Below are 21,131 nucleotides of genomic sequence, written 5' to 3' on the forward strand. Positions count from 1 at the left end.
AGAGTCACAGAAAAGACTATCAGATGACAGTAAGGAAAGGCATTGCAAAATGGATAGACTAAAATTACCTTAAGAGAGTGAGAAAATATGGGTAGAATAGCTAATAAAATGTTGTATGGCCATTGGGCATCAGGGACATACATGCATTTATGAGAATAGTCTAAAGTACCTTGAGAAGTTCTAAGGTAGAACCTGAATCAGACAAGTGAGCGACGTGAATATGAGCTCCTTCTGCCGAGCCACCTGGCCTTGTATTATTTGTCACCTTTAAGAGCTCTCTTACAGCTGCCTCTTCCCTATTCAATGATACAAGAGAAGAATAGTAGCAAGAAATAGAGTTCGTACAAATCAAATTAAACAGAGGATTAAGGTGTAAATAAGGGAATGAAGTAGGGATAATATATTCTGAAATAACATTAGTTGATCTATATGGTAGAAATCATGCATCCAAGTGGCAGACCCAGTAAGCAGTCCGAGGCCAGAACTCAAAACGCTACCTTGAATCCAAGATCGGGGGAGGTAAGAAGTAATGAAGGAACTCACGATCCACACATTGAGATCGATTTAGAAAATCAAGTAATGTACTCTGAACCAGGAACACTTGAATTGAATAGGATACCAAGATGTCTAGGCTGTGGTAGAAACCACAGAGGACCCTGCCTGCAAGGAACAAATATCTGCTACGAATGTGGACAAGTAGACCACATCAGGAAAAACTGTTCCTATTTCCAGCAACGTAACAGGATTAAACAAGAAAAGACCTCTAGGGAAAATCTGTTATATCAACCTGCACCCACTAGTAGTGGAACTAGATGATTTGTACCTGGGGTATCATCTAGTAAGAACTTTAAGGTTGGGGGAAATCAGAAATCCGGGAGTTCTAATTATTCCGTGGGTTTTGCAGAAAGCCTTGAAACAGATATACCATGAAGGATCATCGTCGAGTTTGATAAGAAACCTCTATGTGAGGAATGCGGGAAAAACCATGAGAAACTATGCTATTACTGGCATCAAGCAAGGCATGTTCTCAAAGAATTCCCTCAATGAAAGACAGAAGAAGAAACGAGTCAGATCCAAAAGACGACATTCCCGGGGTATCACTCAACCGGAGGAAGGTATCCTTAACTAAGCAATCATTAGGGAAGAATGAAAAACTAAGGAAAAGACTGGGAAGAAGAAGAACAAGTGCTGAGGAGGTTAAAAAGGCTATCCCGTATAAAACCTAAGAAATGTAAATAGACAACAAGGAGGTTCCTTGTAAATTGTTGTAAATATCACCAAATGTTAATAAATAAAATTTCTTTACACTAAAATGAATCTCTGATACATCGTAGAAATCATGCTTAGAAGCGTAGACTTCGGAAGCAACTTGAAGTTGAAACCCACAACAATACCTGTAGACAAGAGGAAGAGAGTGAAGGTGAATCTAGTCACCCTCAAGTTGAGGTTAGTATGGAAGAACAAATCTTAGATAGGTTTGCTGAACGATTAGCTGCAGGGCTAGGAACAACTCGGCTAGATCCTAAGAAGTTTGGAATAGAGCGGTTAAAAGCTCTAGGTGCTACACCCTTTGTAGGAACCACAGATCCAACCGATGCCGAAGTCTGGATCAGCCTGTTAGAAAAGTGTTTCAAGGTAATGAGATGCCCTGAAGATCAAAAAGTGACACTCGCTGTGTTCTTTTTACAAAAAGGAACGGAAGACTGGTGGCGAGTATTTGAAAGAAGACAGAAGGAGATGGAGGAACCCACTTGGAAGGAATTTAAAGAAGCATTCTACAATAAATATTATCCTCAATCGTTTCAGGATACAAAATGCAATGAGTTTCTAAAACTCATACGAGGCTCCATGACAGTAGTAGAATATGGAAATAAGTGCACCAAGCTGTTGAAGTACGCCCTCAATATAATTGAGGATGAAGTAGAATGATATAAGCGATTTGAGGAAGGATTGCAGGAAGAAATCCAAACCCCGTAACAGCAATTGCCGAGTGGGATGAATTCTCAAAACTGGTGGAAGCTGCGATGAGGGTAGAAAGGAGCCTGAAGCAGGAAAGAGGTTGAAAAGAAAAATAGTGCATTTAGAACCCCAAGTCCATCTTCAGACAAAACAAGTAAAAAGTCCATGCATGGAGTATCCAGCAAACGGATTTTTAAATCTAAGCATAAGGGCACCCGGGTTTTAAATCAAGTTCAAATAAAGAAACTCAGAAGTCAGGTGGATCAAGTCATTCTGTGGCATCCCCAAAGGAAACAACATAGAAATTCAACCCTTAATAGGACACAATGGTGTTCATCTTGTAATAGATATCATTTAGGATAATGTTTTGGAGATGCTGACGTGTGTGATAATCGCAGACAAGCTAGTCACTATAAGCGGAATTGTCCTCAGTTGAAGAAGGAAGGTCTTATTGCCCAAAGGACAACTTCGCAAACAGTAAATCGACCACTAGGACCTATAGGCACTAGTGAGGGAAGAACAAGTGGAACTAAAAAAGAGTGTAGCAAGCCAATCTCATTAGTAGGAGGAAAACACCTAAAGTTTCAAGAAAGGTAATCAAGCCTAGATAGTTGAAATTTGATGCATAGCCTTACTTTTATAATCTCTGTAAATAAGCTTGATAGTTTGTAACCTATAAAGAATAAATGTATTGAAATAGGGATAGATCGATCGCGTGCGCCGGCTGGAGAACGTTTGAGGCTGAGACGGTTGTGAGCGACGCTGAGGATCCGATTGGTTGTGACCTGATTGCATGCGTCGGCTGTTCGGCTGGAAGATTCCGATCGATGGTGTTTAGCTGGAACATGTATCTCTCACCTCTTGTGACAAGTAAATACTTTTGGTGGTTGTTATAATACAATTATAAACATAGGTTAACCAAAAAGAAAGTTGATATTCTTTGGCACAGCTCCGGCCGAATTTCAAGGACGAAATTCTTTTAAGGGGGTGGTAAATTGTAAGCCCTCGATTCCTTTTCTCCTCATCCAAGCTATAGATGCACTAAACAATTACTTGAACCAAGGAAGTATGATAGGCGTATACTTGAACCTTGGAAGCTAAAAATCAGTGTTTTAAAAAGCGAAAGAGGTGCATGCCTTCAGGCAAGGCGGTATCTTTATGGCATGCGAATATATATATAAAAAAGAGGCTTACGCCTCAATTCATAAAGGCGTACGCCTTATGTCAACAGCCTGGAGGCTTATGAGGCAAAAGCCTCACAAAATTTGAAGATTAAACCAAATACGTTGGACCCTACAACACCAAAATAATTATTATGGTTTTCTTTTTATGTTTTGAACATTGCAAAAAGTTGCCTCAGGAAGTGGAACTCGTAGCTCAATAACATAATATTATTAATAATTGAGTTCTTTGTTGGAGGAAGTGGAACCGACAGAGCCAACTATTATTATTAATTAAATTTTAAAATGGAAACAACCAATATACTAACTTAAAGATACTAAATTATCCTATTTGGCGTATACTAAATTAAAGAGACCATATTAAATTAAAGAGACCATATTTGGCGCATAGTTGAACTCTTGGACGCATAGGATACCATTTAGATGCATACTAAGGTGAAGAAGGAAGAGGAACCACGTGGAAGAAGTAGTCTTGAAACCATGGTGACATATGTGTTGAACTTAAGGAGTTGATGTTTGCGCATGACAAGAGAACCATGCGACCAACATGAGGTAGGACGCATCCAAGGACATGAGGTAGGACGCATCCAAGGAGGGTAAAGTATACATTGATTATGAAGGAAAAATGCGGCCAAAAGAAGAGGAGTATGCGTTGAGTTGGAGCTTACTTGGGGAGTAAGGCCAAATTGATAGTTAGAATGGGCGTGTGGCAAATTTGGAAGTCGTCTTGATTAAAGTATAAGTAGAAGGTGGTCGCCCATGGAGCAAGGAGGAACTTATGCAAGAAGTTGGTGAAGACACCTCGAGGGGTTGTTGTGTTGGGATATGCATGCTAAAGACATCTAAGCATGCATGCCAGGAAGAGCTGGCACAAGGAGAGGGACTTAGCTCTTCCAATCCACTCGTGCAAACTTCATTTTTCTTGAGCCAAAATAGAGAGATTTAAGTGTAAAAAAGAGTTATGGGCTGCCATAGGGTCTGGAGAACAAGAAGGTTGGGAAAATTCGAAATTTCGTAGAGAGGGTCAGTCTATCGCATAGGCCAGCACCAGGTGCCCAACCACCTTGTGTGCCCAGTTGCCGCGTGTCACAATCACAGACTTTTGTATACGGGACAGGAAATTGTGCGGCACTTGCTCTAATCCAGCGGGCAAGTCAGTCGTGTTAAAATCGACAGTCGCGAGCAACATCAGTATATAATGTAGCCTCTACTCACGTTTTGAGAGAAAATGGTTTTATAAAATGGGAGAGAGGAAAAGCATTGAAAGCATCATTAAAGAATGCATTGAAGACTAACAGTTGCAAGAAGCTTTGGATTGCAAAGAGTACATCAATACATTGGCCAGGGAGTTAACTAGTGGGTTTCCCCTATAGTGCATTCTGAGCAATTTCTAAAATGCCTAACTAGCATATGAAAAGAGGTGAGCAGTCACTCGCATGAAAAATAACATGAAATAAAAAACAACTTGCTAAACTAATTACAAGACTCAAAGATAGGATGGTTTGGATATGCAACCATGGGCTAACATTACCCTGGACGAGCATGCCCAAGACATTCTCCCCCACTTAAACAATTGACGTCCATGTCGACTAGTGTAGCTAGAACTCAACAATCTTCTGCTTCCAAGCTTCTAAATCTTCCACATTCCCAACTTGTTTCTTCCACAGGGAGGTTTTTCCACTTAACCAGATATTTGTAGACTCTCTGAGTGGGTCTTCTGGTCTTTCTAACTTTGTCAGCAAGGATCTCCTCTACTTCCTTGTCTTCCTTCTGCTTCAGGTCAATACTTAGTCGAACACTCTCATTACGATGATCATCTTTAGGATCGGGATGATAAGGCTTTAAGTTGCTTACATGAAGTACTGGGTGAATTTTTATCCATGCAGGCAACGCCACCCTATATGAGGTAGTCCCAATCTTCTTGAGAATTTCCAATAGACGTTCATACTTTCTAACAATACGCTGGTCCTAACGGCTTCTGACAATACACTGGTCCTAGCGGCTTCGAAATCGGTTCTTTCTGGTCTCAACTTTACGAGGACCTGGTCTCCTGCTCAAAATTCGAGGGGGCAGCGCTTCTTATCAGCCCACTTGTTCATATGTTTGGAGGTTTTCTCCAAGTATGCTCAAGCGATGTCGGTAGTCTGCTTCCACTCTTCGGTAAAGTTGTGGGCTTAAGGATTTTTCCCTGCATACGGATGGTCAACAATATAAGGCAACAAAGGTTGCCTCCCACTAACGATTTCAAAAGGGCTCTTTCCTATTGACGAGCTTGTTTGACAATTGAAACAAAACTGGGCTACGTCAAGTAACTGGACCCAATTCTTCTGGCAAGCATCGACAAAGTGGCGTAAATATTCCTCCAATATGCAATTGAATCTCTCTGTTTGGCCGTCAGTTTACAGATGGTAACTTGAGGATACGTAGACCTGTCCCAATGAACGCAAACAGTTCGATCCAAAATGTGCCATGCATCTTCCATCTCTGTCACTAACAATATTCGTCGGAACTCCCCACAACTTCACTATGTGCCTAAAGAACAATTGGGTTGTCAGCTTAGCGGAACATTGTTTCGGCGTAGGTACGAAGGTGGCATATTTCGAACCTGACAATGATAACCAAGATGGCCTCATGATCACCCACCTTCAGGAGATGGGTAATAAAATCCATGGATACACTTTCCCATGGTCTGGTTGGTACAGGCAGGAGCTCCAGGAGCCCAGCAATATTCGCTTTCTTGATCTTGTCTTGCTAACAGATAAGACAAGTCTTGGTATACTGCATGACGCCATCTCTCATATTGGGCCAAAAATAGCCCTGCTTTAACAATGCATAAGTTCTCTGCCAACTGGGATGACCGACCCTGTAACAGCTTCTTCCTTAAGTCTCCCACTGTGGGCGATTCCCTTTTGTCAACAGCAAATCTCCCTCTGCCCAGAACTTCCTGGTTTTACTGACTTTAGCTAGAGCGATGACAGCTTGGGTAGAAGGGTCCTTCCATAAGAACTCTTTGATGATGTCCCGTATTGACCCTTCGACCTTTATTTGCATGAATGTGGGCTAACATGCACAGGCCCGCATGCTCACCCTTCCGACTCAAAGTGTCGGTTGCTTGGTTACTCGTCCCTTTCTTGTGTTCAAACTTAAAATCGAATTCAGCCAGGAACTCTTGCCATCGCACCTGCTTAGAAGTCAACTTGGACTGTTCGAAGAAGTGACAAATGGCATTGTTATCGGTCTTCACTACAAAGGAGGACCTTAATAGATAGAGTCTCCAGGCCCTCAAACAGTGGACCACGATCAACATTTCCTTCTCACAGACTATATACCTCCTCTCCGCGCTGTTCAGTTTCCGACTTTCTTAGGCCACAAGATGGCCTTCCTGCATGAGGACACCCCCGAGGGCGTACTCTGATGCATCCATCTCTACCTCAAACGGCTTCGACACGTCAACTAGACCAAGGACAAGACCCCCTGTCATGGTTGACTTTAGCTCTTCAAAGGCGTTCTAACATTCTGCCGACCATCGCCAAACCGTACCTTTCTTCAATAACTCGGTTAGTGGGGCAGCTCTCCTTGAAAACCCTTTGATGAATCGACAATAATAGTTAGACAACCTCAAGAAGGAACGCAACTCTGTCACAGAGGTGGGGACTTGCCACTCCTGTATAGCCTACAACTTCTCATTATCCATTCCAATCTTTCCATATTCAATTACATGACCCAAGAAGTTTATTCGTTGTTGCGCGAAAGCACATTTCTCTTTCTTGATATACAACTGATTCTGTTGCAACTTATCAAAGACTAATCGGAGGTGAACTTAGTGTTCTTCCAGGATAGGACTGTAGACAACTATGTCATCCAGATAAACCACCACAAACTGGTTGAGAGACTCGTGAAAAACTTGGTTCATCATGATATAAAATGTGCAGGGGCATTCGTCAAACCAAAGGGCATCACAAGAAATTTGAAGGCTCCGTATCTTGTCAAGCAAGTGGTCTTCAGTTCGTCGCCTTCCGCTATGTGAACTTGATAATAACCGATTTGAGGTCGAGCTTCATAAAGTATCAAGCTCCATTTAACTAATCAAACAAATCAGATATGATCGGCAATGGGTATTTGTTGTGAACCGTGACTTTGTTCAAAGCCCTGTAATCAATACATAGTTGTAACATCTCATCCTTCTTCTGAAACAAGACCAAGGTCCCATAGGGCGCTTTCGCTAGGCGGATGAAGCCAACGTTCAGTAGCTCATCTAGTTATTTCCTGAATTCAGAGAGTTCCGAAGGAGCCATCCGGTAAGCATTTTTCATCGGCGGTTTGGCTCCTGGCACCAATTCAATTTCATGATCAATCTCTCGTCGGGGAGGTGAAGTCTTTAGCAAGCTTCGCGGCATGACATCAGCATATTCATTTAGAACTTCCTGGATTTCAATAGGAACAGGCTTTTTCTCAGTAGGCTCATCAATAACCGGGATAGTCATAAAGGTGAGCTTTTCTCTACTGAGCCTTTCTTCAGCTGAAGGGCGGAGATCATTCTCACTCCACTAGGCTGCTTGATGTTAGCTGGGACTACCCTGGGGTTACTGCTTGTAATGTAGGCACTTGGCTAAAGGCATGGGGATGACTTTGTGCTCCAAGAGGAACTCCATTCCAAGCACAACGTCAAAGTCATCCATGAGCACAACAACAAAATCAACATTTCCATTCCATTCGCCCATTTTCAGGGATACCCTTTTTGACATCCCCACAACGAGGAGAGCTTCAAAGTTAACGACTTTCATTTTGCCTGTGTCTCTCTCGACCTTCAATCCTAGACATCGAGCCTTCGACTCCGAGATGAAATTATGGGTTGCCTTTGAGTCTACCATGGTGCCTTTCATAGGTTTGGAATTGATGATTGCATCAATAAACATAAGTCCCCTTTCTGAAGCATCCTTATGACAAGAGGCTTTCTTTTGGATTGCTAACAAGAATTTCAATGCTCCCACTCAAGGAGTTTCCTCATCCTCTTCTTCCTTTTAAGCTTCAGCTTCTGCCTCTGTTTCACTACTATATTGGACTGAGGCTTGTAAGGCTGTCAAGGCGGCTCGGTGCGAGCACTCAGTTAATCGAAGAGGACCTTTGCACAGAAAGCAAGAGAAGGGTCTTTGTTGATTTGGGTTTGCTTGATAGGAACCTCGGGAGGGGCCTGCACCCGTGGTTTACGATTTCTTGTCATTTACAAAGTTCTTCGGGGGATTCGCCTTAAGAGCCTTATTCCCTTGATTCGGCGCTTGCACATTTTTCTTTTGGGGAGCTTGTTCACCGTTGTAGTCAAGCAATCTCTCCACTACGGCCAGGGCGGAAGCAAGATCCTGAACTTTCTACTCGTATAATTTAGTTCTAACCCATGGCTTTAGTCCTTCAACAAAGCAAAACACTTTATCCTTCTCGGACATGCCCCTGATGTCTAACATGACAGCCGAGAATCGTAGTCCCTGATTGTCCCTATGTGTTTAAGTTCTCGTAACTTCCTTCTTGCAATAAACTCGACATTCTCAGCGAAAAATTGGGCCCTTAGTTCTTTCTTGAGATCTTTCTCTTTTTCAATGGTGCATCAACCATTCTGAATATCATTCATTTCAGACCTCCACCACAGCTTTGCATCATCAGCAAGATGCATAGAGGCCAACGTCACCTTTGTTTCTTCAGCGACGGTTCCACTCACTTTGAAATACTGCTCCATGTCAAAGATGAAATTCTCAAGTTCTTTAACATCACGGTTCCCATTGAAAGCTTTGGGCTCCGGGATCTTGAACTTGCTCAATACAATGCATGTCTGGTTAGGGGTTTGGTTCCCCACCGCATGCATTGTCAAATTCACTTGCGTCTTCATTTCTGCCATCTCAGCTTTGATGGCATCTATTGTTGCTCTAAAGTCGTCAGCCAGATCATTTAATAACTTTAGTATGTTCTTTTGCAAACTATCAAGTTCTTTGACATGCTCCTCCATGTGTCCGGTAGAGCTCGTGGAGCTATCCCCACACTCAAACTTACCAGGCCAAGTAGTTTTGTGTTTCAACGAATCAACTCTCAGCGCCAATTCTTTTATTGGCAGCCCATCTACTCAGACATTCAGTGCCTCAATTCCTTCGACCTTTTCTTCTAACCCATCAAGGCAGGTTTGGACATATCTCACTTCATCGGGCAATTCCCTTAGATACAGAAATTACTTTTCAATCTCAATAAGTCACTCAAACTACGACTTCGATCATCGTTTCGTTGCGGACATGATTGCAGTCTTTACTAGCCAAGGAGCTAACTAAGCTCTGATACCACTTGTCACAATTGCAGACTTTCATATACGGGACAAGCGATTGTGCGACACTTACTCTAATCCGGCGAGCAAGTCAGCCATGTAAAAATCAAAAGTTGCAGACATCGGTATATGATGTAGCCTCTACTAACATTTTGAGAGAAAATGGTTGAAAAGAAGGTAGAAGAGAGAAAAAAAAGACACAAAGTTACGTGGAAACCCTAGATTAGGGAGAAAAACCACGATGAGAGATTTTTATTCTTAATTTTCTGATACATAGTACTCAACACAGGACATGTATAAATAACCAAACTGAGAGAAACCCTAGACAGTAGACGCTAAGTAAAAGACTAAAATGCCCTTAGGGCTAAATAACAATTTCAATACTCCCCCTCAAGTTGGGGCATAAATATCAATGAGGTCCAACTTGCTAATACAAGTGTCGAGCGTCTGTCTAGGTAACCCCTTGGTCAGAACATCCGCAATTTGTTGACTAGACGGGACATAAGGGATACAAATGTTACCGTTGTCTAGTTTCTCTTTGATAAAATGTCGGTCTATCTCAACATGTTTAGTTCTATCATGCTGAAGAGGGTTATTAGCAATATTAATGGCAGCCTTGTTGTCACAGTAGAGTCTCATCGGGTCATGACTCTCTTGATGAGGATTTACTAATACCTTCTTCAACTAAATTTCTTCACAAATGCCCAAGCTCATAGCTCTGTATTCAGCTTCGGCACTGCTTCTAGCCACGACACCCTATTTCTTACTCCTCCATGTGACTAGATTTCCCCATACGAACGTACAATACCCCGAGGTTGAATTCCTATCAGTAACGGAACCGGCCCAGTCTAAGTCTATGTAGGCTTCGATGCATCTTTTATCATTTTTCCTAAACACCAAGCCCTTTCCAGGTGTCGACTTTAGATATCTCAAAATCCGAGTAATGGCCTCCATGTGTCTCACATACGAGGCCTGCATAAACTGGCTCACCAAACTCACTGCATGTGAAATATCAGGTCTAGTGTGTGAAAGATATATCAGCTTCCCTACAAGTCGTTGATATCTTTCCTTGTTCACCGAAATGTCGTTTACCGATTCTACCAGATTGCTGTTTACCTCTACAGGCGTATCTGCAGATTTACATCCAGTCATTCCAGTCTCTCATAATAGGTCTAATGTATATTTTCTCTAAGACACTAAGATCCCTTCCTTTGATCTCGCTACCTCCATGCCTAGGAAATATCTAAAATTACTGAGATCTTTAATCTCAAACTCTTCTGCCATCTTCTGTTCAACTTGTCAATTTCTACAAAATCATTCCCTGACAGAATAATATTGTCAACATAGACAATTAACACAGTTACTTTCCCTGGTGCTGATTTCTTAGTGAACAGGGTGTGATCAGAATGCCCCTAAATGTATCCCTGGGTCTTGACAAAGGTAGTGAACCGATCGAACCAGGCTTTAAAGAACTATTTCAGACCATACAGGGACTTCTTTAACTTGCAAACCTGACCCCCAAACTGCGCTTCAAAACCTGGAAGAGGAGTCATATATACTTCTTCTTCCAGCTCACCATTCAGAAACGCATTTTTCACGTCCAACTGATGTAGGGGCCAGTCTAGGTTCACGGCAACAGAGAGGAGAACCCAAATAGTGTTGAGTTTTGCTACTAGCGAGAAGGTTTCTGAGTAATCCACCCCATACGTCTGAGTGAATCCTTTCGCAACCAATCTGGCCTTATATCTGTCGAGAGTCCCATCGGACTTGTATTTAACGGTGAACACCCATTTGCACCCGACTGTTCTGTGACCTTTCGGAAGGGCAACTAGATCCCACGTTTTGTTGGTCTTGAGGGCTCGCATCTCCTCCATAACTACGGCTCGCCATTCGAGGATTTCCAAAGCCTTGTACATATGTCCTAGAATCATCACGGTGTCCAGACTAGTGGTGAAGGCCTTGAATCTTGTTGACAAGCTATTGTAAGATAAGAAGCTTTTCATAGAATACTTGGTGCATGACCTCGTGCCCTTTCATAGAGCAATCGGTAAGTCCAGGGTAGCATCAATCTCACTAGTCCTGTCAACCTTTTCCTCTGTATTCTTCTACTGCACATTTTTAGTTTCTTATGCATCATCAGGTGGTAATTCATTGCTCTCATCCTCCTTAACTTCGCCAGAGTTCACTGCATAGCCAGAGTTCATTGCATTACTTTCAACATATTTATTATCATCAAGAGTATGGTTACCTTGAGCTGGCTCTGGTTCCGACTCTTAAACATCTTCCAGTAGAGCAACAGGGGGAACTATTTTGGGGACTATTTCCTTTCGGAGATTCTTCCAATAGTAGATTACCCAAGGAACTTGTTTTGTAGGAAGGATAGGATCATTAATGTCTGGAATGGGTTTAGGAAACAGGTCTACGGGAATGGAATAAGTGGACGACGTGTTAGCCTCTTCACTCAGAGTCTCCCCCTGAAGAGGACTAACGAGAAATAAAGGTTTGTCTTCTTGAAAGGTGGCATCCATGGTGACAAAGTACTTTCGAGAAAAAGGCCGGTAATACTTGTAGCCCCGTTGATGGAGCGGATACCCAACAAAGACACATTTTTGGGCCCTAGGAGTGAACTTACTCTGGGTACGGTGATTATGGATGAAAACCATGCACCCAAACACCCGAAGAGGAACATCTGAGAAAAGACGGGTAGAAGAGGACTCTTTGAAATGAGCTAAAGGAGTTTGGAACTTGAGCACACGAGAAAGCATCTGATTTATGAGATGGGCTACAGTGAGTACAGCATCTCCCCATAGGTACGAGGGTAGGGACGCAGGGATCATGAGGGCCCGAGCGACCTCAATAAGGTGACGATTTTTCCATTTGGCCACCCCATTCTGTTGTGGTGTACAGGCACAGGAGTTCTGGTGGATGATACCTTTAGAGACTAAAAAATCACGGAGGGACTGGTTAACAAACTCACAGACATTGTCACTCCGAAAGATAGCAATTTTGGCATTGAACTAGGTTTCGACGATGGTGTAAAATTGTTGAAAGACGGTAGTAACTTCGGACTTATCCGTAAGAAGGAACACCCATGTAAGACGGGTGTGACCATCTATGAAGGTGACAAACCACCGTTTACCTGACACGGTTGTGATATTAGATGGGCCCCACACGTCACTATGTATCAAGTGGAAAGGCCGGGAAGATTTATAAGGTTGTGAAGTAAAGGACACCTGAGGTTGTTTTGCACGAATACACACATTGCAAGATAAAGGTGAAACATTAACATTATGAAACAAATGAAGAAACAGACACTTCATATAATAAAAATTTGGATGTCCAAGACGAAAATGCCATAATAAGAAATCAGTTTCAGATATAGTATGAGAAGACAATAAACAAGTGTTAGATAAACTTCTAGAGGAAGCATCCTCAGAGAGGAAGTAGAGCCCCCTATTGTGCCGAACAGTGCCAATCGTCTTCCCCGAGCTCAGGTCCTGAAATAAAACATTGTCAAGTGAGAAAACGACATTGCAATTCAGATCTCTGGTTATTTTACTGACAAACAGCAGGTTACAAGATATCTTTGACACATGCAAGACATTTTGTAAAATTAACCCTTGAATTGGAGATAAGTGACCCTTCCCAACACCAGAGGCAAAGGATCCATCTGCAATTCGTATTCTCTCGTTCCCCGCACTTGGATAATAGGAGAGGAATTGATCGGATGATCCAGTTAGATGGTCCGTTGCTCCTAAGTCAAGAATCCAGGATTCATCTCCTTCAACCAAGAAGCTAAAAGACTGTTAAGTACCTGATTGTGCGACATTGCCGATTCCAATCGTACCTGACTCCACCTAGCTGGTGACTGGTGATGTACCATCCCCTGTTTCACTGACAAGGGCTCGACCGGTTTTTAGACATCATTTGGAAGGCATCGCTTGCCATTCGGTGGACGACCGTGTAACTTCCAGCATTGATCTTTCGTGTGCCATGGTTTCTTACAGTGCTCACAGATTGGTGATGACTTTCCGTTCTATTTGTCGCTCTCTAATCCAGAGGACTTGGTCCCAAACGCAGCAGAGTCTAAGTGGGTGGTGCTAGTGCCACTCATAGCACTGGTTCTGTCCTCTTCTAATCTGACTTCTAAGCACACTTCCATCAGAGACAGTATTGGTCTTTGTCCCAAAATTCGACTTCGAACACCATCAAATTTAGGATTTAAGCCGGCCAGAAATTCATATACGTCGTCCGCCTCCTCAATCTTTGAGTACTGAACCCCGTCGACTCGGCAATTCCACACGACTTCGCGGCACAAATCCATTTCTTGCCACAGTAAGGACAGTTTATTGAAATAAGACGTTACGTCAAGAGTCCCTTGCTTGCACTCGTGTACATGTTTCCTTAGGGTAAAAAGACGTGAGCATTTTGCCTCTTCGAATATAGCTTCTGGACAGCTTCCCAAATATCCCGAGCGGAAGCTGAGTACAAAAGCGGCTTCCCAATCTGGGGTTCCATGCTGTTTATCAGAATCAAGCGTAGAAGGGAATCCTCCCCTTTCCATATACATTCCTGGAGATCCCCAGGGTTCAGTCTTCGTATCTCTCCAGTTAGATACCGAACTTGTATCGTCCCTCAAGGACCATTTTCACCGATTGGGACCAAGAGAAGTAATTTTGGCCGTTAAGTTTCTCACCAATAGAAATCCTTGCAAAGTTTCCCACAGAACCAGACATAACATTCGCTATAGGTAAAGTAGAGTAAGCATTTACCGGTGTTTCTGAGCATAAAGGAAAGTCTAAATGTGTATGTGGATGAAAGCAGTCGAAGGACTTGTCGTGGATCTAACAGCTGTCCCAACTGCCGATATCTGCTGCTGTAAGTTTGCCAGTTGTTGTTGAAAACCAATGGTTCCACCAAAATTTGCCATAGGTTGGTTTTGCCTATAAACCCCTGAAAAAATGGTCTCATTTTGGCTGGAAGATGGACCAAAGGAGGGGCTAGGCTGGAATGGCACGGTCTGAATATGCTGGTTCGACTGGACCGGGTTCGGTTGGACCGGGTTCAACTGGACCGATTGGTTCAGTTGGACCGGCTGGACCGGCTGAGACGGCAGGAAGGTCTGTGTCATCCACGCGGCGGAGGATCAGTCCTGCAGGAGGGCTGTGGCTAGCGACTGATTCATGAACAGGGGCTGCAGATCGGAGATTGGCAGCTGGGTCGCGAACATGGGCTGCGAGGAAACACCCATGGCTAGCGGCTGCATCGTGATCGATGGCTCCATGGTGGAGTTTCCCTACGCCGACTGGATCTAAGGAGAACCGACGCGCGAGGGATCGGCTGGGTCGCGGGTGAAGGAGTCGTGATCAACAGCTGCATAGGGGAGGGACACCAGCAGCTGGATCGCGGCGCTAGAGCTTCGATCGGATTTGTGGGTTTGACCGGTCGGGTCGGCTGAGGATGCCCAACGACTGGAGCTCAGATCTGACACTGATTGGATGATTTGAGGCAATGCGGCGTGGAGATAATGCTCAACAGCTTCTCGTATGGCTGCGACAACTTCAGCGTTCATGGCTCCACCCATTCCAACAGAGGTTGCTGTTGGAATCTCTGGTTTGTTCTCATCGATGACGGCCAGGATTTCATCGCCATGCTCTGATACCATATTTAAAAGAAAGTAGAAGAGAGAAAAGACAGAGAGTTACGTGGAAACCCTAGATCAGGGAGAAAAACCATGATGAGAGATTTTTATTCTTAATTTTCTGATACACAGTACTCAACACAGGACAGGTATAAATAACCAAACTGAGAGAAACCCTAGACAGTAGACGCTAAGTAAAAGACTAAAATGCGCTTAAGGCTAAATAACAATTTCAACATTTTTATAAAACGGGAGAGAGGAAAAGCATTGAAAACATCATTAAAGAATGCATTGAAGATTAACAGGTGCAAGAAAGCTTTGATTGCAAAGAATACATCATTGGTTGGGGAGTTGACTAGTGGGTTTCCCCTATAGTGCATTCTGAGCAATTTCTAAAATGCCTAACTAGCATATCAAAAGAGGCGAGCGATCGCTCGCATGGAAAACAACATGAAATCAAAAACAACTTGCTAAACTAATTACAAGACTCAAAGATAGGATGGTTGAGGATGGTTTGGACATGCGGCCATGGGCTAACATTACCATGGACGAGCATGCCCAAGACACCACGCGTCCATCTACACATTCACACGTGTGCAGCCATTGCAAACTCCACAGACAACGTGCACGCCATCCCCGTCAGGCCACACACGGCGCCAGCATTCGCACCTCACCCTATCACGTGGTCAACCCGAGACACTCGTGCCTGCATGCGCCCAATGCCACCACTAACGCCCATGCTCGAGCGCCTGCCGCCCATATGCATGCCCAGAAAGCCCCAACTCAGCACCCGCCTGCGTCTGTGCGTGCCAGCAGCCCCACCTGCGCCCACCTGTGTGTCTATCCGCCTAGGAAGCATGTCCTGCACACCCAAACAGCCCAACCGCACGCCCAACATGTCTCATACGGCCATTTGAGAACCAAAACACCTAGTTTGCCCTATTTTGGTATTGGTAAGTGAAGTTTAGGGCCAATGGGGTATTTTAAGGATATTTTAGCCCTAAATTAAATAAATTTGGATTTTAAGCTAATTTTAAAATAAATTAGGATAGGATAATAATTGGAGAAGTCGAGAACTAGGAAAGAACTAGGAAGGCTTGGAGAAAGGGGAATCCTTGCCAGTAACTGTGAGTAGTTATTTTCAAATGTTTTGGTTAATACATATATGATATTATATATACGTATGATTTGAAACGCTTGGCACGATCTGGTTTACACATTTTATTCTGGTTAAAAACTCTGGATTTAGATAAATATATTTTATCTATGGTTTGTTCAAAAGCATGTATTCTACCAAAAAGTAGATACTATTTCAACATGTTTTTGTGGAAAAGGAAATGTTTAAACCTCTGGTTTGATATCAGAAAATCATACTTTTAACTGTGGTTTGAGGGATTGGATTTCAAACCACTAAAGGTTGATTGTTGTACCCTGAGGGACCACACAGGATGATCAGAAGGATCTGTGGGTCTAGATTCTGCACTTGTGGCGGAGTATCCCATTGGACAGTCAGAAGATCTCTGGATCTAGTATCTTAGCTAGTGGAGGGAATTCTCGTATAGGATGGTCAGAAGGACTGCAGTCCCAGTTCTGAGCCTATAACAAGATTCTATGCTGACATGTGCACATGGTCAGGTGATATTGAGTTCAGGGACTGTTTGCAAAACCTGGTCGTGGTTTATGTGGATCTTGTCTAGTATTTATTTATGCTCATGCTATACTACTGCTTAATATGTTTTATCAGTTGATACTCGTGTTTTGGACTTTAATTGAATATTTTGATATTTTGGATTTGACTTATATTAAAATGATTTATAAAAGGTTTTCAAAAGAAATACCTATGTTCTTATAAAAGTACTACTCACCGGGCTTCCCAGCTCATGCTTTCCAAATGTTTTTTTTCCCCACCCCCAGATAGCGTTAAGTGGAAAAGTTCCGGAGTGCCACTGGAAGTCAAGGTCTGCTACACTTCAGGAGTATTTATTTGTCTTAGTGTTTAGAAGTCATGTAAGTTTGGTTGTAGGTATTGAATTGGGAAGTTTGTAGTACTAGATGTAAAAACGTTAAATTTGTTGCAATAAAGTAAACTATTTGTACTTCATAATCTTCAGATTTATAAAAGGTGGGCAAACAAATTAGAGATGGACAGTAGGTATCACAAAAGGGTGATAGTTGTTTTCAACCTCCTTCTGGGTGAAAGAGGTAAGCTTGAGAGGGGGTGTGACAATAAACCACACTCAGGAGCAACCTTCAGATAAAACAAAATTTGTTCCAATGCAGCCCAATGATTAACTGTAGGGCATGACATATATTGACTTACAATACTCACCGAATAGGCTATATCGGATCAAGTCACTGTAAGGTGATTAAGTTTTCCCGTTAACCTTCTGTATCTTTCAGGATCTTTTGGCAATTCTCCATCTTTTGTGAGCTGTAAGTTGGGCATCATTGGGGTATTACATGGCTTAGCCCCTAGCTTCCCTGTTTCAATCAACAAGTCAAGTACATATTTTCTCTGTGATAATAGTATTCCTTTCTTGCTTCTTATTACCTTGGTTCTTAATAAGTATTTCAACATGCTCAAATCTTTTAACTATGAAGAAAGGTTTTTAGGGACTGGATGCCTAAAGCATCCTCACCAGTAATCACAATATAACCAACATGTACAACTAACAAGATGATGCCACTCTCAGATCTCTTAAAAAAGACCGAATGATCTGACGTTCTCTTCCGCATTCCAAAGCTTTCAATCACTTGACTAAATTTACCAAATCAAGCTTGTGGACTCTACTTTAATCCATACAAAGACTTAAGAAGGCGACACACATTTCCATTCTTCCCCTGAGCAACAAACCCAAGTGGTTGCTCCATATACACCTCTTTTTGAAGATCACCATGAAGAAATGCATTTTTAATATCAAGCTGATGTAAAGGTTAGTGATTGATTGAAGTTAATGAAATAAACAACCTCACAGATGCCATTTGTACTACTGGAGAAAAAGTATCAGCATAGTCGACACCATAAGTTTGTGCATAGCCTTTCGCTACAAGGCGTGCTTTTAACCGAGCAACAGAACCATCAAGATTGACTTTTAACCGCAAACACCCATTTGCAACCGATAGCTTCTTTCCTGTAGGGAGAGAAACTAAATCCCAAATACAATTGTCATCTAAGGCAGTCATCTCCACCATTGCGGCACACCAACCAGGATGCGACAAAGCTTCATGAACGATTTTAGGGATGGATACAGACTCTAAGGATGCAATGAATGAACATGTAGAAGACGACAAATGGTTATATGAAACAAAAGAGGAAATAGGATAAGCGCACTTATGTTTACCTTTACGAAGAGCAATAAGAAGATCATTATTCGTTTCTGGATCCAATGACGAAGAAGACTCTGGTACAGGGCATGAACCTGAAGGAGACGAAGAAGCCTCTAGCAGGGCATGGAACTGAAGGAGGTTGTCGTCGATTATAGACCTTAATGATGGTGGAAGAATATGGGTAGTTACAGGTAGAGATGAATCGGGAAAAGGATCAGAATGGGAAACAATTGTGTAGACGAGGAAATCATCTTCTAACTCTTTATGCTCCCCCTGACTCTTATTCGAAGAGAAAAAAGGTGAGGAAAAGGAGGAATGTTCAAAAAACGTAACATCAGAAAAGACAAGATATTTATTTAGACTAGGACAATAACACCGATACCTCTTTTGAACATAGGAATAACCAAGGAAACTACATTTTAAGGACTTTGGATCCAGTTTGGTATGTTGAGGTTGAACATCCCGAACAAAGCAGGTACAACCAAATATTTTAGATGGAATGGGAAACAAATATTGTTTGGGGCATAAAATGCGAAAAAGTATCTCACCCTTAAGAACGAAAGAGGACATGTGATTTATTCTAGGAAAAAAAAACATTGGACAAAAGAGAAGCAAACCCTAATTTACCGAAAATTTTCTTCAATGAACCATAAACAGTGAGTATATAGCCCAACCAAATACACCACCAAAGAAAGGAAGCAACTCCGATCACATTTACAAAAGACGAACAAAAACAGGCAGCGCACACGCCTACACGCACCAACATGTGGATCAATGGCAGAGGAAGGTGGTCGCGCGTGAGCCTCAGGCATTGGTCAGATGGACACTAGACTTTGGGGTTTTGTTGATCGGCATTCGGGCTCTTCGATGGACTTTGTCGGTGTCGAAAAATAGTGAAGAAAAATTACCCACCTTTTTTCGACAGCGACGGCGGTGAGCAAAAGTATAAACTCACCCCTCCACAAAACCCTAGATGTAACACAAATGGGTTATAAATTCTCAAACCCTAAAGTTCACCCAAAAAAAAAAAAAAAAAACCTAATTTTCTAGAGTCTTATACCATATAAAACTCTTAGGTTTGAGAGAATCAGAATAATTTATTCCATTCGCTAAAGATATGTATACAAGTGTACAAGAGTGACCAAAGAAGGAAAGTAAAGAAAAATATAACAAAGATATTTACAATAACAAAAACTCCCAAATATTAGAATTATAACAGGATGAAAAACACCTCATGGGCTATGAACTTTTGCAGAAATCTAAAGGACGAGGAAATATCTTTTATCTTACCAACCTATAGATAGGGAAGACTCGTGGGTCGAATCTAGAGAAGGGAGGCTATTACACTACCAAATCTATAGTCAGCAATCTCTTGGTGTGAGCACCATCAAACTGTCCTGACTGAAAGTCATTTGGAAGGATTATATCCGTAAAAGTTCATGTTCCCTCTTTAGGAACTCGACTACACTTGCCTGAACACCGAAGTCCAGTTACAAAAAGAAGTCCCTGGATGGTTCTATCTCCTTAATGCTGCAGTTTGTGTAATCAGACAAGTCAGAAAAGTATCTTCATTCACTTCCCTTTTGCTTCAAAGATTGGTCCCATTTCCTCATAGCCTGTACATTGACCGTACCTTTTGAGGGGCAAGATTGGTTTGTCTCTAATTCTAACCGATCATCCTTCAAGCTTCGGAAGAAGACTATATGGCTACAGAGCAATAGAGCTTTCATATGCGCTGTTTGGAATGAGCAAAATGCAAAGATATTCAGTGACGAGGAGAGAACAACCGAAGTTATAGTTGAGCAGATCATTTTTCTTTTGTTAGCTTTATATCTCTGTGAACATGTTCCTCCTCTTTGGCAACTATAGATTAAACTCGCTTATATCCAATTCGATAAATCTTTTGTAACTTCATTGAGATGAAATTTCTTCTTCTTTTTTTTGTTAACATTTCATGCCATCAACGAGATTGTTTCCTATTGGCAAAAAAATATAATATTTACAAAGATTCTTCTAAAAATCAAAAAGAATATTGGTAAATGTTACATTTCGAAGTCTCCCCTTAAAGCACTTCTTCAAAAGCATTTCGAAGTCTCCCCTTAAAGCACTTCTTCAAAAGCATTTCGAAGTCTCCCCTTAAAGCACTTCTTCAAAAGCATGTTGTAGCTATAACTTTTTTAATTAATGCAATCAAGAGGAACTTATTATATCATCCCTTTAGCTCTGTCGGGTCGATTTCACAACACCAATTGTAAACTTCCATTTTATTAATGAATTTAAGTTTCAAATTACTACAAGAAAAGGGAATTATTGTGTTATGAAGAAATATCTAAGAAAATAGAACCAACCATGAAAAAGACAAATATATCTGCATGATTTAGTGAATTTGGTACACACGTTAATAATACTAAAGTTAGCACAGTAATCAAATATAAGGAAGATACATGATTATATTCTTGGATTATATCAAAATGCAAAACATGAAAGAATGCAAGGAAAATTTAATATCTTACCAAGAAGGTGGTCTGGTTGCAAGATATGTTGAGTAAGAACGAGGGTCATCTTGACTACCTTCAAGTTGCAAAGGGCTTGGAGAACTTTGTTGAATCTCTGAATGTACAAGCAAAGGTCTTTTGTATTTTGCTAGAACTGACAGTCCTTCCTAATAAGCATACATTTCCAGGCATATGGTAGTGTTAATTTGGCAGGCAAATAATTTAAT

The 21,131-nt window shown here is 41.9% G+C and overlaps 1 protein-coding gene and 1 long non-coding RNA gene across 4 annotated transcripts in view; both read right to left on the bottom strand.

Moving 5' to 3' along the window:
* Positions 1-21,131, bottom strand: part of ALN (allantoinase) — a 30,221-nt gene that overhangs the window by 2,628 nt on the left and 6,462 nt on the right. For all 3 annotated transcript variants that reach the window (XM_039039648.2, XM_039039649.2, XM_039039650.2), the window contains 2 exons: positions 20,923-21,071; positions 170-296 (listed from right to left, as the gene is read on the bottom strand). In XM_039039648.2, coding sequence (XP_038895576.1) covers positions 170-296; positions 20,923-21,071 — 276 coding nt within the window. The remainder of the gene's footprint in view (positions 1-169; positions 297-20,922; positions 21,072-21,131) is intronic.
* Positions 12,730-19,844, bottom strand: LOC150034633 (uncharacterized). The gene is made up of 2 exons (XR_016531275.1): positions 19,704-19,844; positions 12,730-12,938 (listed from the first exon to the last, which is right to left on the bottom strand). It is a non-coding gene; the product is annotated as an uncharacterized LOC150034633 (long non-coding RNA).

The sequence above is a fragment of the Benincasa hispida genome, chromosome 8 (assembly GCF_027475165.1).
Source record: "Benincasa hispida cultivar pf3 chromosome 8, pf3_genome.v1.1, whole genome shotgun sequence".
In the NCBI taxonomy this organism is placed as follows: domain Eukaryota; kingdom Viridiplantae; phylum Streptophyta; class Magnoliopsida; order Cucurbitales; family Cucurbitaceae; genus Benincasa; species Benincasa hispida.